Raw genomic sequence first — 15,935 nt, forward strand, 5'->3', positions numbered from 1 at the left:
ATGAGGAGAGACAAGAGGTAACTAAATAAAAGGGAGAAAAACTGAAAGAAAATGACATTGTTATTGAAAGTCAGGTAGGAGAGAAGGAAAAAGAACAAGAAATGGTGCACAGTGTTAGGGCTAGCAATTTGTGTTCATTTCTGGCTCTTTACTCACCCAGCCCCATGCTGGCTCCTCCTATCTCTCTGCACCACTACAGTTCATTGGCGGGACAGGTATAGTAGGGCCCAGCCTCCAGTTTGAGGATGAAAAGGAGAGCCAGAGATTAATCAAAAATTATAAAAAGTCACATTTTTTTTCTTTTCAGATAGAGTGATGCTAGTCTGCTAGCACTTGAATGTTTGTAGTGTCCAGAGTAGCATGGACAAACATGTTAGCTAACAAGTTGGTTGGCAATCAACTCACGTTAAACTAGTGCAGTAATAAACCTTTGATTCTTGTGATGTCAAATTTCACTAGATATCCAGTCGTCAGTTTTCCAAGCTAGGTAGTATGTGCATTTTTGATGTAAAGCCACACTTTGTTTTGTAAATACATTTCAGGCCTTCTTTCTACACCCATCCCCAGCTGCCCAATGATGCCAGCCTCTGTTGTCCACCCGTCTCATTTTCTAAAAAGCTCCTTTGTGTTTTCTCCTATGCTATGCCTCACACTTGGGAGAAGCTCCCTGTAAACGTCTACAAATCTCTTATCCTCCAAATCTGTGTCAGATTCCCTTTTGTCATGGAGCCTACAGAAAACGTGACAGCAGTTAGACTGCTGATATGTTGAGACTCTGCCTATTATGCTGACCTATACTGTCTCGTATTTCCCCATTTGTTGTGTCTTGTCTAATACATAGATTGTAAGCTCTTTGGGGGCAGTGTGGTCTAGTGGATACAGCACTGGAACCTGAGTGCTATTCCTGGCACTGCCACTGGCCTGCTAAGTGACCTTGGGGACATTGTTCTGTGCCTCAGTTCCCCCATATATAACTGATGCTGATCACACCACCTTTGAAAGCACTTCCAGAGCTATATATGAAAAGCACTATATAAAAAGCAATTTGCAGTGGTGGTGTAGCTATGTCCCAGGATATTAGAGAGACAAGGTGGGTGAGGTAATACCTATTATTGGATCAACTTCTATTGGCAAAAGACAAGCTTGTCTCTTTGCCAACAGAAGCTGGTCCAATAAAAGACATTACCTCACCCACCTTGTCTATATAAAAGCCAGGTATTTTTGTTCTGTTTGTACACCAGCTAGCACAATGGAGTTCTCGTCCATAAATGCTACAATAATACAAATAATACATCAGGAAGAAGCTGAACAGGGAGCAAGCCCCTTTTCAGATCACCTTTAAATAAGAGTAATTCATATAAGAAGACAGACAAGTGGGGTGTTTGTGTTTGAGGAGCTGCACCAAATTCATTAAGTAACATGTTTGTGGACATATGTTTGTGTGTTTCTGAACTATATTTGGATGTACTGGCTATAAAAAGCCCTCAGTGCAAAGTGACCTTTAGCAGAAGTCAGATCTCCTGTCCGTGCTGTTGCTGACTGCCCACGAGAGAAGATTCAAGCCTATTAAAATTGCATTTCTTCTCTTCTTGTTCCCCATGAGGATGACCAAAGAGGCCATATCTCTGCACTCCCTGAACCAGACATTAAACAGGTCACAAAGGACTATGTGTGTTAGTACTACAAGGAGGAACAAGGCAAGGCTCCATTGTGCTGGGAAGGGGCTATAGCAAGATGGGGCAAGGGAAGAAACTAAACTACTAGAATGACAGGTCTGTATATTAGATGAGGCTGTACTTGTTTCTTAATTCTTTATGGGAAATAGAGGGGGTAAAACATGAACTTAGAGGTGATGGGTCTCAGATCACAAGGAGTCTCCTTGTTTCTCCTTTATCTCTGAAAACAATCAACCATCTGTTTTGTGAACAAGCCTTCGTATAGTTCGCAGGCATTTAACTCTGTGGCCTGGGTGCACAAGTGCTTTGCCATCAGCCTGAATGCAACCACTTGACCCCCAATCATAAATAATCTCTTATTAAAAGTTGCAATTTGATTATGGGCCAGCAGGAAATTCTAATGTTTCCATATTCAATCATATGCTAATGTTCTGATAAGGTCCAGTTCTGAACAAGTGTTTTTAGGTGAGCCCGGGCCCAGGATGGGTTAGAACAGGGGTAGGCAACCTATGGCATGTGTGCTGAAGGCAGCATGTGAGCTGATTTTCAGTGGCACTTGCACTGCCCAGGTCCTGGCCACCAATCCGGGGGGCTCTGCATTTTAATTTAATTTTAAATGAAGCTTCTTGAACATTTTTAAAACCTTATTTCCTTTACATACAACAATAGTTTAGTTTAGTTTTATATTATAGACTTATAGAAAGAGACCTTCCAAAAACGTTAAAATGTATTACTAGCACGCAGAACCTTAGAGTGAATAAATGAAGACCACTTCTGAAAGGTTGCCGACCCCTGGGTTAGAAGCAAAGAGCTCAGAACCCAGTGGATTCAAAAGACAAGGAAGGAAGGCAGCTCACAGAGGAAACTCTACTTCATATTGTCTCTCATCAATTGCCTGGTCACATTGAACCACTTTCTTTAATTTGCAGACTATTTTTCTAATTTAAATAGTTAACAGTTCATATTAAAATTAAAGGGGAAGGAAAGCAAAAGATTTGAAAATGCTCCTATAATTACTAGAGATGGGTAAAATATAGTCCCTTTTAACTAAAAAGTATATATACAGGAATCCTAGGTCTGACATTATTGTGCAAATGTTATCTAACAAGGGAGGCTTGAGTATGTGTAAAGCTGGTGTCTGCTTAAATAAATATTATGGTAGTAAAAGTGGCTGCTGTAAAACAAATATATTATTGCAGCTGGGATGCAGTATTTCAATTAACATTTCTAATATCCCAACATCTGCATATTTGTATGCACATTATTTATATTATGGAAGTGCCTAGGAAAGGAACCCCAAAGATCAATGCCCCACTGTGCTAGACACTATAGAGACAATTAACAAAGAAGATTGTCAGATCTCTGGGGAAAAAAAGACTGTCTACGTGTCAGGACACAAGTGCATGAACACACATATATAGGTGGAGTTGGGTTGGGAGGAAGAGGTAACAAAAGGAACAGAATACAGTGGCCACTACTACTGGCAAAATTGGATTATACAGCATGAGCTCTCAAGTTTCTCTGATTTAACTAGTGCTGTAACTAGTGCTTCAATCTTCCTGCTACACAAGATCACTGACTGTACTATTAAATCAGCTGTAACAAATTAGCGAAAAGGCAGCATGCCCCTGTATATCTAAGAACAGGACTGAGGACCGTGGGTCTTAACATACATATTCTATAAAGAGAAATATGCATGCTGAGAGAGACAGACAGAATGATGTGGAAAGAGAAGAGCAAGTAAGTTTTCAGTAGAAAGTGTAAGGATCTGCTGTGAGTTGTGGGAATGACTCTTTACAAGGTTAGGAATTATTTACCTCATTTATATTTATGCAGAGCTATGAACCCTCATGCTTCAGGGCATAAACCAGCCACTAGATAATGGGGTTGGTAAGATACTTTTCCTTAGAGTGGGGTATTCTGCCACTGTTCATTATGGGGAATTTTGCCCTTCTTCTGAAACATGGTATCAATCACTACTGGAGACAAGACACTGGATTATAGGTCTGACTGGTATGGAAATTCTGATGTTCCATGGTTCTGTGAATAATATCTATTACAGTAAAAGTGACAGGTGATTAGAAGCCTGTGGAGAATTGAGGTCTTGAGTGAGGAGCAAGCAAAGGAAAGATATAAGTGTATGGTTGATGTCATGAAAATAGGATGAGATGGTGTGTGGGACATAGTGTTATACATGAGTATGTGACAATGATGACCTGGAATATGAACATTTAATAGCTTAGCTCTTAAAGTAATAAGAATGAGGGTGTCTGCTTTTCTGGAAAGGATCTAAACTCAGAGAAAGAAAAGCCATGAGCATTAAATAACGTATTTTTAAAAAGCCTCTTTTTTTTTATATAGTGTTCAATAACCTTCATAAGAATGTGAGCTCTGTTTTTACTGGATGTGTTCTAAGTGCAGTGCTGTATATTTACAGGAAGAGCAGCAGGAAGGTTTTAAAAGCTCTCTTATAAAGGATCAGGATTTGTTTTGTGCTTGTACAGAACAAGATTGACATGAGGTGGTATTAATTTAGTAGTAACCTCATTGGTTACCACTTTTAAAAAGTAAAGAAACTCATCAGTCTATAATCTGAATGCCTCGCAATTATTAATACATTCACATAAGCCCCCAGTGAAATTAGGAAATATAACTACTCCCATTTTACATTAAAAATGGGCACAAAGTTAATTTATTTGCCCAAAATCACAGAGGTTCAGCGACACAGCTGGTAATAAAATCAAGTTTTCCTGACTGCCAGCCCTGTCTCTTAAACACAGGACCACCCTGCCCTACATTAAGAACAGAAGAATGGCCATACTGGGTCCACCCAGCCCAGTATCCTGTCTACTGAAGTAACCAATGCCAGGTGTCCCAGAGGGAGTGAACCTAACAGGTAATGATCAAGTGATCTCTCTCCTGACAGCCATCTCCACCCTCTGACAAACAGAGGCTAGGGACACCATTCCTTACCCATTCTAATAGCCACTAATGGACTTCTCTCCTGTTTGCTCTGTGGATGCCATCCTGATGTTTGCCTACATTTGTAAGTGCATCAGTTTGTGTAAGTGTAATAATGCTTATTTTTTAAATGGAACCCAAAGAAATGTGAGCTATTTAAAAAGTCAGATAACCTACCATCATCCTTTGATGAGTAGGGAATACATTTTCATTGGCAAAGTGAATATTGGGGCAATGTGAGAGCTGATCTATTCCCCAAAGATTCAAGATGCAAAATTTTCCTGGGGTTTGCTCTTATTAATGAATGGTCATTTCCATGTATATTGTGAAACCACTTCATAATTTCAAGTGATCACTGCCGTATGAATTGGCGTTTTCAGAGCGGACGCTTGTGAATGTTTCAGTTTTGGCTTGAAGGTGGTTTAATACATCTATAAGTAGCTTAAAGGCTGGGAGCTGTTTCTCCCAAGAACAAAAATGGCTGGAAAAGCCAAGGAATATTAAAGCAACATTATAGATATTAAAGGCAACAGAGAAATTATTGCATCAGTGGTGACCCATCTTCATCAATAATTAAATCTATTGGCCATTTTCACCATTTATGTAGAAGAAAGTTTGTGAAAACAAACTATGAATCTTCATTCACCCAACTCGATCAATGAGCCATTACAATCTGTGATGCGTAATTCACTCAGCCTTTATCTCTGACTTGTCCACAAACTGACTCTTACAAATATGTTTGCTCATGTTTTCCAACAAATGTTACCTAAATAAGTTTCAGGCTGTAGATTGTTGACAAAGTGTGACAAAGTGGGGATTTTCCTTTGTTATGTTCTATGTGAGCCTTACCGTTTTGCATGAATGCTGTGTGTACCTCAGTTTCCCTATGTATTGCACCAATGTCTAGGTGGTGGGAATAAAGGGGTGTGACTTGCGGAGGTTGCTCCAGCTGCCTGCACTGATGCTATAGCCGCCCGTTCGTAACCTGAGACCCAGGAGGGGGATGCGGCCAGGTGACACTTGGCCCAGGAAGCGAGACAAATGCTGAAGGAGGAGCAATGGGAAGGGCAGGGGCCAGACAGCTGTAAGTGAGTCAGTCTCCGGCTGGCTTGGGATTCAGGGGGAGGACCAGAGCCCTTGCTCTGGGTTTCCTTCCCCCTCAAGATGCACTTGGCTGAAAGTCTCTGATTTCTGTTCTAACAAGTTCTGTCCTACGCTGTGTTCCTGTCACCTAATAAACCTTCTGTTTTACCGGCTGGCTGAGAGTCACGTCTGACTGCGGAGTTGGGATGCAGGGCCCTCTGGCTTCTCCAGGAGCCCCGCCTGGGCAGACTCGCTGTGGAAAGGGATGCTGAATGCTCCAAGGTCAGACCCAGGAAGGTCGAAGCTGTGTAAGCTTCTTGCCCTGGAGACATTATGTTCAGAAAGAGGAGGCTCCCCCAGAGTCCTGACTGGCTTCATATGGAGTAGTTCCAGAGCATTGACCCGGTGACTCCTTGACACAAAGTGTTTGCTGACATATATTCCTTTGAGTATCCAATCTGTTTGATTTAAGTGACTAATCACTTAAATCATAGTATTGTTCCTGTTCTCTGATACCTTCATATAAATAGTAGGGTTTGAACTCTTGAACCTTCACTGCTAATAGCATGGGCCTGTACTACTGGAGCTGATGTACTGACCATTACATTAAGAAATAAGTGTGATAACCAGCCACTAGAAGGAGACAAAGATCCACAGTACTGAAATGAGTTACACTGACCTTTGTAAGCTAATTCTATTTCTGCCCAACATGAATTTCATTTTCTCATTAAATACATTTTCTTTGTGATTAAACAAATCTTCTTACTGGCCTAAAATTCCCTTTTGGCAAACATTTATATGAAATGTTTAGACTTATGAATATTCTCAAGGGAGTAAAATGAGATGTAAGCATGGTTATGCGAAATGTTATTTGAAGTAAGTTGCCAAAAAAATTCTCATTATATATTACAGGAAAAAAAAGGGGGTGGAAATCAGCTATTAATAGGTTTGAGTATCCACTGTTCCTACGATCTAAAATGAAAAGAGACAGATTATCCTATGACCTGAAAATTACTGGATAGTTTGGCATTTCAAAAACATCAGACAAAGATGAAAAAATAGACCAGGAAATGTAATATTTGTAAGGCAAAGAATTATACTTTTAGTCTAGGGAGCTCACCAAATGCAACAGATCTCAAACTGTTTGGAGCAGGTCCGGTCTTTTCATTCTGTGTTTATACAGGGCCTCGCATAATAGGGTCCTGGTCCATGACTTGGGCTCCTCAGCATTATCGCAAAACAAATAAAACAGTAGTAAGAATACCCTGGGACCACACTGCTGTGGAACAGAGTCTTGCAATTCAATAGCTGTTAGTTGCCATAGAGTTTTTCAAGATGCCTGAAGTTCATTCCATTAAAAAAAATACATCAAGGTTAACTGAACTTCTAATGAAGCAATACTTGGCCAATTGCAGGATCCCTTGTTATCTGTATGAAACCTAGGCAAAAACACTTTCAGTCTAAAGTGTTTCAACAGCTTCAAGATCCTAGAAAGACCCAAAAGTTGCACATCAGGAGAACAATTTCATTGGGATCTTAGTTAAGCTAAATTATTCTTGAGGAACACTCTCAAAATGGATGGTGACCAGCATATTCCACTCTTTTACATCTATAGAACAGCAGCAAATGAGTATAAAGCATGCTCTCTGCCTCCTCTGTTTTGACATAAGTTCAACACAATAGCACCTCATAATATAAACTTTCTGACAGAGAGCACATGGAAACACTTCAAAATCAAGATATCTCATTTAGTTATATTATTCATAGGAAATATGAAAATATAGCACTTTCTTAGAAATCAGAAGGAAAAACATAACTAGTACTTACTAGCTGGAAGAGAGACCAATACAGCTACCAGTTACAAAATAGCCTTTTTTGTGCTGCAGCTACTTGGGTCTGCCATATTTAAAGAGCCATCTCTAGAAAAGCATGCTGGGAAAAAAGTTCCTATAAAAAGAAAACATTGCAATAGGGAGACAGGAGTGCTGAGAGCCATAGAACCACCTTATAAACCATGTATATGATGGAAACCATTTTAAGCCAGGGGGTGTAGTAGCACCCTAGTTCTAGCACCTATGTAGGGAGAGTTAGTAGTAAGTCACCAGCCATGGTACTGAGGGAGGCAAGAAAAAGGCTGGTTTTAAGTCTAGTATTATTGAAGTATTAGCTATTATTATATTTTTGTGGTAGGTTTTATACAGGGCTGATTTAAGTGTTATGTAGGATTAATTTGGGTCCTAAAATGAAACCCTCAATGAGATTAGACTGAGCTTGATAGGTCACTATTAGTAGACATTTAATCTCTTATGATAAGAATGAGGGTGTTTGATACATTAATTCACATAACCTTGAAGAAGACTATGTGATGACTACTTCTAAAGGTACCCAGACTACATCAAGCAACTGGAGCTCAACTGGTAAACACCTTCAAAAGGAGTCAGAATGACTTCCAAGTAAAATGGAGGAACTTAAACTGGATCTGAAGTTAGCCATAATGCAGCAGAAGTGGAGCTCTCTTTCAGTGCAGAAGTTCAGATATGCTGATTCTAATAATGACTCTGGTTCTTATATTCCACAGGGTGGAAAACAGGCTGCAGAACGTGGAGAGACAGTTCAAAGAGCTAAACTCTGCCATGGAGAAACTGACTCAGAAGCTGCAGTTTCAGGATAAAGCTCTGGAGAAGCTGATGGGCGAGGATGAGATGTGGATATACTTGCTGGAGGACAGGTGAGCCACAGAAGGAAAAAACAGCTCAGTTTCCCCTCCATGCATCAGCTGGGAGATTAGAGAATTGAGAAACTTGTGTAACATTCTATATGTGCAGGTGAAGATGAATGGGGTTTAGGCTACACTGAGTGAAAAGAATACAACTTTCTTTCTATATCCAGGGCTGTGGCTTTGAATTGCCTTTTACCACAAGCGAATACAGTTTGTTGATCTCAGCAAATGCAAAGCAAATTCCATTCCAAGTGAAAAAACTTCTAAAGAAATTTTAAATATGCACTAAATATTATTATACCTTTAAAAACCCTACACCATTTCTAAGAATACCAGAGACACCAAATGCTCTTTCAAAACCTTTCAGATAACCGTGTCATACTATAAGCAGTAAAAATCAGAATCTTATTAATGCCCTGGTTTTGTTCTGCTAGCAAATAAGGCCGAATCTTTCACATTTTGGTGCCTGAAGTTAGGGTCCCATAACCATATTTAGACATCTAAATAACAGGCTTTTTTTTAAAGATCCTGAACTACTCACAGTTCCCATGGAAAGCAGTGGCAGCTGTAAGTGCACAGTGCTTTGAAAAACAGACTATTTAGGTACCTCTGACTTGATCCTATGAAAACTTACAGGTGTGTAACTATAGGCACATAAGTAGTCTCACTGAACTCAGTGGGACTACTTTTGAGTAAAATTACACTCATGCTTAAGCCTCTGCTGAACTGGGGTCTAAATATGGATTTCAGAGCTCACATTTGGGTCCCCCACTTTTGAAAATTTTGGCCTAAATAAATTATTTGCATTTAAAAACGAATGCAAATTGCTTAGATGGAGGCATATCACATTAATATCAATAACTGCAACAAAAAGAAATAGCACTTCATAAAACACATACTTGAACCTAATGATTTTAGTTGAAAAGGATAGCTCTGCTGGAGAAAAATCAAGTACAACAAAAAATATTAGCTTCTACATCCTTTTCAGAACTTTCCACTCCCTTTAGGAGGAGTGTCCCTTAAGCTTCTCCCCCTTAGTTGGTGCCTTTAGTTAGAACAGGAACTGGAGCTGAGTGAGAACACTGGACAGCCATTGGTTTGCTGTGTGACCTTGGCAAGTCATTTAACCTCTCTGCGCCTCAATTTATCCATCAGTAAACTGGGTGTATGATTCTGATACTGCAGAAACCTAAATAAAACTATCTACTACTCTAGGAGCTGAACATCAACTAAAAACCCAAATAAAACCAGAATAGTCCCCAAAATACTATGTTTTTTCTTTTCTTCTAGGTGTTGTGGTATTAAGTTTAATAGAACATATGTAGGACCCTACCAAATTCACAGCCCATTTTGGGTCAATTTAGCAGCCAGAGTTTTAAAATTGGTCAACTTCACAATTTCAGATTACATATGAAATTTCACAGTGTGGTAATGATGAAGATCCTGACCCAAAGTGGGGTTGTGGGGTCCGCAAAGCTGTTGTAGGGAGGTGGCAGAATTACCACTTCCACTTCTGCACTCTCTGCAAAGCTGGGCTGTGAAGGCAGCAGCCACAGAGCTTCCTGTAGTCAGAGGAGGCTCCTGCCGGGTGGAGGTGAGTCTGATCTCCGCATGCTGCTAGGAGCTGCTAGTCCTGGCCAGCTGGGGAGAGAGAGGACTTCCTCTTCCCTGCATGGCCCCTCAGCTGGAGTGTTGTGTCCATTTCTGGGTGCCACATTTCAGGAAAGATGTGGACAAATTGGAGGAAGTCCAAAGAAGAGCAATAAAAATGATTAAAGGTCTAGAAAACATGACCGATGAGGGAAGATTGAAAAAATTGGGTTTGTTTAGTCTGGAAAAGAGAAGACTGAGAGGGGACATGATATGAGTTTTCAAGTACATAAAAGGTTGTTACAAGGAGGAGGAGAAAAATTGTTCTTCTTGTCCTATCCTCAGAGGTTAAGAAGCAATGGGCTTAAATTGCATCAAGGGAGGTTTAGAGTGGACATTAGGAAAAACTCCCTGTCTCTCAAGGTGGCTAAATGCTGGAATAAATTGCCTAAGGAGGTTATGGAATCTCCATCATTGGAGATTTTTAAGAGCAGGTTAGACAAACACCTGTCAGGGATGGTCTAGATAATACTTAGTCCTGCCATGAGTGCAGGGGACTGGACTAGATGACTTCTCAAGGTCCCTTCCAGTCCTATGATTCTATGAAAACACTTGTGCAATAACACTGATCTGAACAAGTGCAAAACAATCTTTTATTTCTTTTTAAACTCTTTTTTGTATTTTTCCTCCAGGAAGCCTAGAGGGAAATTGTCTAAGGTATACTCTAGAAAAGGTACACTAAACATCTAAGGTATACACATTTATTGTGCAAAAAGAACAGGAGTACTTGTGGCACCTTAGAGACTAACAGATTTATTTCAGCATAAGCTTTTGGGGGCTACAGCTCACTTCAGATGCATAGACTGGAACACGAAAGCTTATGCTGAAATAAATCTGTTAGTCTCTAAGGTGCCACAAGTACTTCTGTTCATTTTGCAAATGCAGACTAACACGGCTGCTACTTTGAAACCTGACATTTATTGTGGTTACTGATCTGGTCGGAGCTCAGCTGCAGCAGCAGAATCTGTTTCAAAAGGCTGCCTTCAACCAACTAATTCTTAGACTCAGCTGAATAATTAAACTCAGGTCAGGAGCTTTATATCTTTTCTTTCTTTCTTTTCTTAGATGCAATAGGATTCTTAGTCAAACTGTAAAAGGCTATAAAAAGTACATTGGGAAAAATTAACTAGTAATCCCTGAAATTGACCTTAACAATGACTTCAAGGAAATGGAAATTCTATCCACTTTTTCATTCAAATTCAAGATCACCTACATTATAAGCCCCTTCAGACACGAAAATGACAACTGTGTGGTTGCCTTTTAAGTAGAAGGTTTACTGTGATGTGATGGCTGCATTACCAGGGCTTGCTGGGGTTACAGACCACCAGAATTCTCCACTTATTAATTAAATGGGAATGAACTGAGGTATGTGGGAAGTATTTTTGTCTGAGAAGTGATTTCTGTCTCCATCTCTGTGGCAGGTTCACTTCAGTGGAGATAAATCTTTTCTACAGCTATGTCAGTGAAATGCTTTGCTGCTTGCATTCCTGTGTCAGAGCAGAGCTGCCAGATCTGGCGGGAGGCCTCCCCACCTTAGCCTCTGTCATGAGGCGCAAAGGCAAGAACCAGAGAATTAGACTGGTGTGGGAAGCAGTGCTGGAGATGCTGGGGATGCAAGAAGGAGATGTCTTAGCTCTATGCACCTTTTTCATCATACATTGGTCTGAAGCACAGTATTACCCAGCTAACCAGAGGCAAATGTACACCAGTGATATCAGCATGATGATAACCAAGGTGGTGAAGAACCAGATCCTTCGACAGAGCCTGCTGTGTGCTGTCCAGGTGGTAGAGACTCGCAGAGCACAGACGGATCCAAAAAAGATAGCAACCCTTGTCCAAAAATAACCTATGTGGCAGATTTCTTAAACTCCCTCACCCACTTAGGATAAACAAGCTTACAATCTAAACTGGTTCCTACATAAACATGCAATTACATACTCATGCGTGTGTATATCAACACACAGATCCATATGTACAAACGCTCTGAACCATGACACACCAATGTGTATCATGAGTCTGAAAAGCCAGGCAGATTCCCAGAATCAATACAGCAGTCATCACCATCATATACAAGCTCAGTATGTACATGCAAATGTGTAGCCAGAGGCTGCTGGGAGGGACAGAAAGATTCTTCTGTCTCTTAGCTAAAATATTTTGACACTTGCATAATGCTGAAGAGTTCAAATGCCAACATTTTCCATCATAAAATCTGCTTTGCTCTACTTTGTATTCTCATTGCATGTCTATGAAAGCTGTAAACTGTAGTATGAAACAAACACTAATTTCTTATAATAAAACTCCTTGGTTTACCTTTAATCTGTGTACTGCTCTGCGGAAAATCAGTATTTTCACAGAATTCTAGGAATATAGAACTGGAAGGAATCTCATGAAGTCATCAAGACCAGTCCACTATCCTGAGGCAGGACTAAACCTACTTTCGACCATCCCTAACAGGTGTCTGTCCAACCTGTACTTAACCTCCAATGATGGGGACTCCACGGTCTCCCTTAAAAGCCTATTCCAGAATTGAACTACTCTAGAAAGTTTTTCCTAATATCTAATTTAAAATCTCCTTTGCTGCAGATTAAGCCTATTAGTTCTTGTCCTACCTTCAGCAGAGATGCAGAACAATTGATCACCATCCTCTTTACAACAGCACTTAATGCAGTTAAAGATTTACCAGGTCCCCCTCAGTCTTTTCTCAAGATTACACTTGTGCAGTTTTTTTAACCTTTCCTCATAGGTCAGGTTTTCAAAACTTCTTATTTTTGTGGCTCACCTCTGGACTCACACCAGTTTATCCCTATCTTTTCTGAAGTGACACTCAGAATTGGATACACTACTCCAGCTGAGGCTTCACCAGTGCTGACTAGAATAGGACAATTACCTCCTATGTTTCATATATGATACTCCTGTTAATAGACCCCAGACTGATATTAGTCCTTTTTGCAACTTCATCACACTTCTGACTCATATTCAATTTATGATCCACTATAACCCTCAGAGGGGTAGCCGTGTTAGTCTGGATCTGTAAAAGCATCTGATGAAGTCGGTATTCACCCACGAAAGCTCATGCTCCAATACGTCTGTTAGTCTGTAAGGTGCCACAGGACTCTTTGCTGCTATAACCCTCAGATCCTCTTCAGCAGCACTAACCCTGGCCAATTATTCCATTTTGTATTTGTGCATTTGATTTTTCCTTCCTTAGGGTAGTACTTTACACTTGTCTTTACTGAATGTCATTTTGTTGATTTCATAAGAACTGCCATACTGGATCAGACCAATGGTCCATATAGCACAGTATCCTGACTCTGACTGGCAATTTTGGAGAGATCCACCTATGTCTTCACCTTCTGGCATTCAGAGGTTTAGGGTCACACTGAGCATGGAGTTATATCCCTGACCCTCTTGGCTAATTGCCATTGCTAGTTGCTGGACATATTCTTCATGAGCTTATCTAGTTCTTTTTTGAACCCAGTCATACTTTTAGCCATCACAACATCCCATGGCAATGAGTTCTTCAGGTTGACTGTGTGTTATGTGAAAAAAGTACTTTCTTATGTTTGTATTAAACCTGCTGCCTATTAATTTCATTGCCTAACCCCTGGTTTTTGTATTGTGGGAAAGGGTAACATGTCTCTATTCACTTTTTCCATACTGTTCATTATTTTATAGAGTTCTGTCATATGTCTCCTTCATCATCTCTTTTCTAATCTTAACAGCCCTAATCATTTTAGGCTCTACTGATATGGAAGCCGTTCTATAGCTTTGATCATCTTTGTTGCCCTTCTCTGAACCTTTTCCAGTTCCACTATATCCCTTTTGAGATATGGAGAGAAGAACTAGATACAGTATTCAAGGTGTGGATGCACCATGGATTTAAATATTGGTGCTATGGTATTATGTCTTCTTTTCTATTCCTTTCCTAATAGCGCCTAACATTCTGTAAGCTCTTTTGACCACTGCTGCACATAGCTGAAGTTTTCAGAGAACTATCCATAGTAACGCCAAGATCTCTTTCTGGAGTGGTAACAGCTAATTTAGAAGCCATCATTTTTATATAAAGAGAGAGATTGAGATTATTTGCACGTGTCATTGCTGAAGCTTGTCTGCCATTCTGTTGCCCAGTCACTCAGTTTTGTTAGTTTCCCACGTAACTCTTTACAGTAAGCTTCGGACTTAAAATTCTTGAATACTTGTGTCATTTGAAAACATTACCATGGCCCTGTTCTCCCGTTTTTACGGATCATTAGTGAATATGTTGAATAGCACTGGTCCCAGTTCAGATCAATTACCTATTTGGCAAGTTCATTTTGAATTCTAAGAGCATCCTCCAAAGTGATTGCAACCCCTCAGCTTTGTCTCAACTGCAGACTTCATTAGCATACTCTCCACTTCACTATCCAAGTCATTAAGGAAAATATTGAATAGTATTGGACCCTGGCCTGACCCCTGCAGGTAGGGTTGCCATCTGGCCAGTATTTGACAGTCCTGCCCAGGTTTTCTAAAGATTTGCCAGTTACCAGAAAAATAATTTAATCTGCCAGGGGTTTTTTGCATGGGGTCTAAAAATTTTCATTATTATCATAATACCCTGGTACCTTGAATGTTAAAAGTTTCTAATTCCAGCTAAAGATAATACTTTAAGTGGCTGTTAAAGGGGGGGGGGGCATTTAAGTTTCCTTGTAGTTAAGTTAAGTGGGTTAACATACCAGTGATGACTCAACTTTGAGTATGGTCTTTCAAGCAGTTATACACCCATTTTATAGTAATTTCACCTAGTCCACGTTTTCCTGGTCAGTTAATTATGTCATGTGAAATTACGCCAAAAGCCTGACTACAATCAAGCTATAGCCTGCCCCTCCTCTCCCCCTGCCAGCAGTGTCAGAGCAGGCTAAGGGCCCAGACTGGGTGTAGGAAGGGGAATCCCTGCCAACTTGAAAACATATTTAAACTACATGAGTTATAATCAAGTATCAGAGGGGTAGCCGTGTTAGTCTGGCTCTGTAAAAGCAGCAAAGAGTCCTGTGGCACCTTATAGACTAACCGATGTTTTGGAGCATGAGCTTTCGTGAGTGAATACCCACTTAGGGTATGGCTACATTTGGAATTTCAAAGCGCTGCCGCAAGTGTGAGTGTAGTCAGAGCGGCAGCGCTGGGAGAGAGCTCTCTCCCAGCGCTGCATGTAAACCACATCCCTTACGGGTGTAGCGTGCAGCGCTGGGAGCCGCGCTCCCAGCGCTGCTGCCCTGATTACACTGACGCTTTACAGCGCTGTATCTTGCAGCGCTCAGGGGGGTGTTTTTTCACACCCCAGTTGCAGCGCTGTAAAGTGTGAGTGTAGCCAAGGCCTTAGTTACAAGGCCAGCTTCCTTTGAATTGGCTTCTTTGAGATTTCCAAATGTGCTGCATTTTTTGTTAACTTTTTGTGCCTTAAGGTGGATTTGTACTATATTTTTTAAAATCATTCTGAATTTGTATAAATGTATGTAAAAGTTTATTAGTTTGTAAGTTATAAACAAAGCATGTTAAGTTGGTCTATATAATGGAAAAAATAAAGCTTCTATTAATGCAAAACAAAAAAAAAAAACGAGGAGCCGTGTTTGAACGTGCCTCCCCAGCAGGTAGCTCCCTGCGCAGCCCTGGTCTCTCCCGGCAGCAGGCACGGCCGGCCGGGCGTCAGCCCCGCGTTCCCTTTCCTGGGCCCGCCCTGGCTGAAACGAGAGGTCTCTGCTCGCCGCCGAGGGGAGAGCACGGCTGGCCACGCCAAGTCCCATCACGGGACTCAGCGTCCGAAGCCAGGCAAGCAGAGGGCGGGGCTAGGGCCCGGCCCTTCCCCTCAGTAG

The 15,935-nt window shown here is 40.8% G+C and overlaps 1 protein-coding gene across 3 annotated transcripts; it reads left to right on the forward strand.

Moving 5' to 3' along the window:
- Window positions 1-1,238: 1,238 nt before the first annotated feature.
- Window positions 1,239-12,592, forward strand: SMCO1 (single-pass membrane protein with coiled-coil domains 1). Of its 3 annotated transcripts, none has more exons than XM_030574630.1 (3): window positions 1,239-1,654; window positions 8,299-8,448; window positions 11,511-12,592. In XM_030574630.1, the coding sequence occupies exons 1-3, from the start codon at window positions 1,599-1,601 to the stop codon at window positions 11,932-11,934; spliced, it is 630 nt and encodes a 209-aa protein (XP_030430490.1). In that variant the 5' UTR covers window positions 1,239-1,598; the 3' UTR covers window positions 11,935-12,592. The 3 variants fall into 3 exon arrangements, with proteins under 3 accessions (XP_030430490.1, XP_030430491.1, XP_030430492.1); XM_030574631.1 differs by having other exon boundaries at window positions 1,241-1,772; XM_030574632.1 differs by having other exon boundaries at window positions 1,241-1,697.
- Window positions 12,593-15,935: the final 3,343 nt, after the last annotated feature.

The sequence above is a fragment of the Gopherus evgoodei genome, chromosome 9 (genome assembly GCF_007399415.2).
Source record: "Gopherus evgoodei ecotype Sinaloan lineage chromosome 9, rGopEvg1_v1.p, whole genome shotgun sequence".
In the NCBI taxonomy this organism is placed as follows: Eukaryota; Metazoa; Chordata; order Testudines; family Testudinidae; genus Gopherus; species Gopherus evgoodei.

Bases quoted from the DNA above. Each gene is read 5' to 3' on its own strand.
- SMCO1 (XM_030574630.1), top strand. From the start codon at position 1,599: ATGAGGATGACCAAAGAGGCCATATCTCTGCACTCCCTGAACCAGACA. The intron at 1,655-8,298 runs GTCACAAAGGAC...TATATTCCACAG, and splicing joins CTGAACCAGACATTAAACAG to GGTGGAAAACAGGCTGCAGA. The intron at 8,449-11,510 runs GTGAGCCACAGA...TCTCTGTGGCAG, and splicing joins ATATACTTGCTGGAGGACAG to GTTCACTTCAGTGGAGATAA.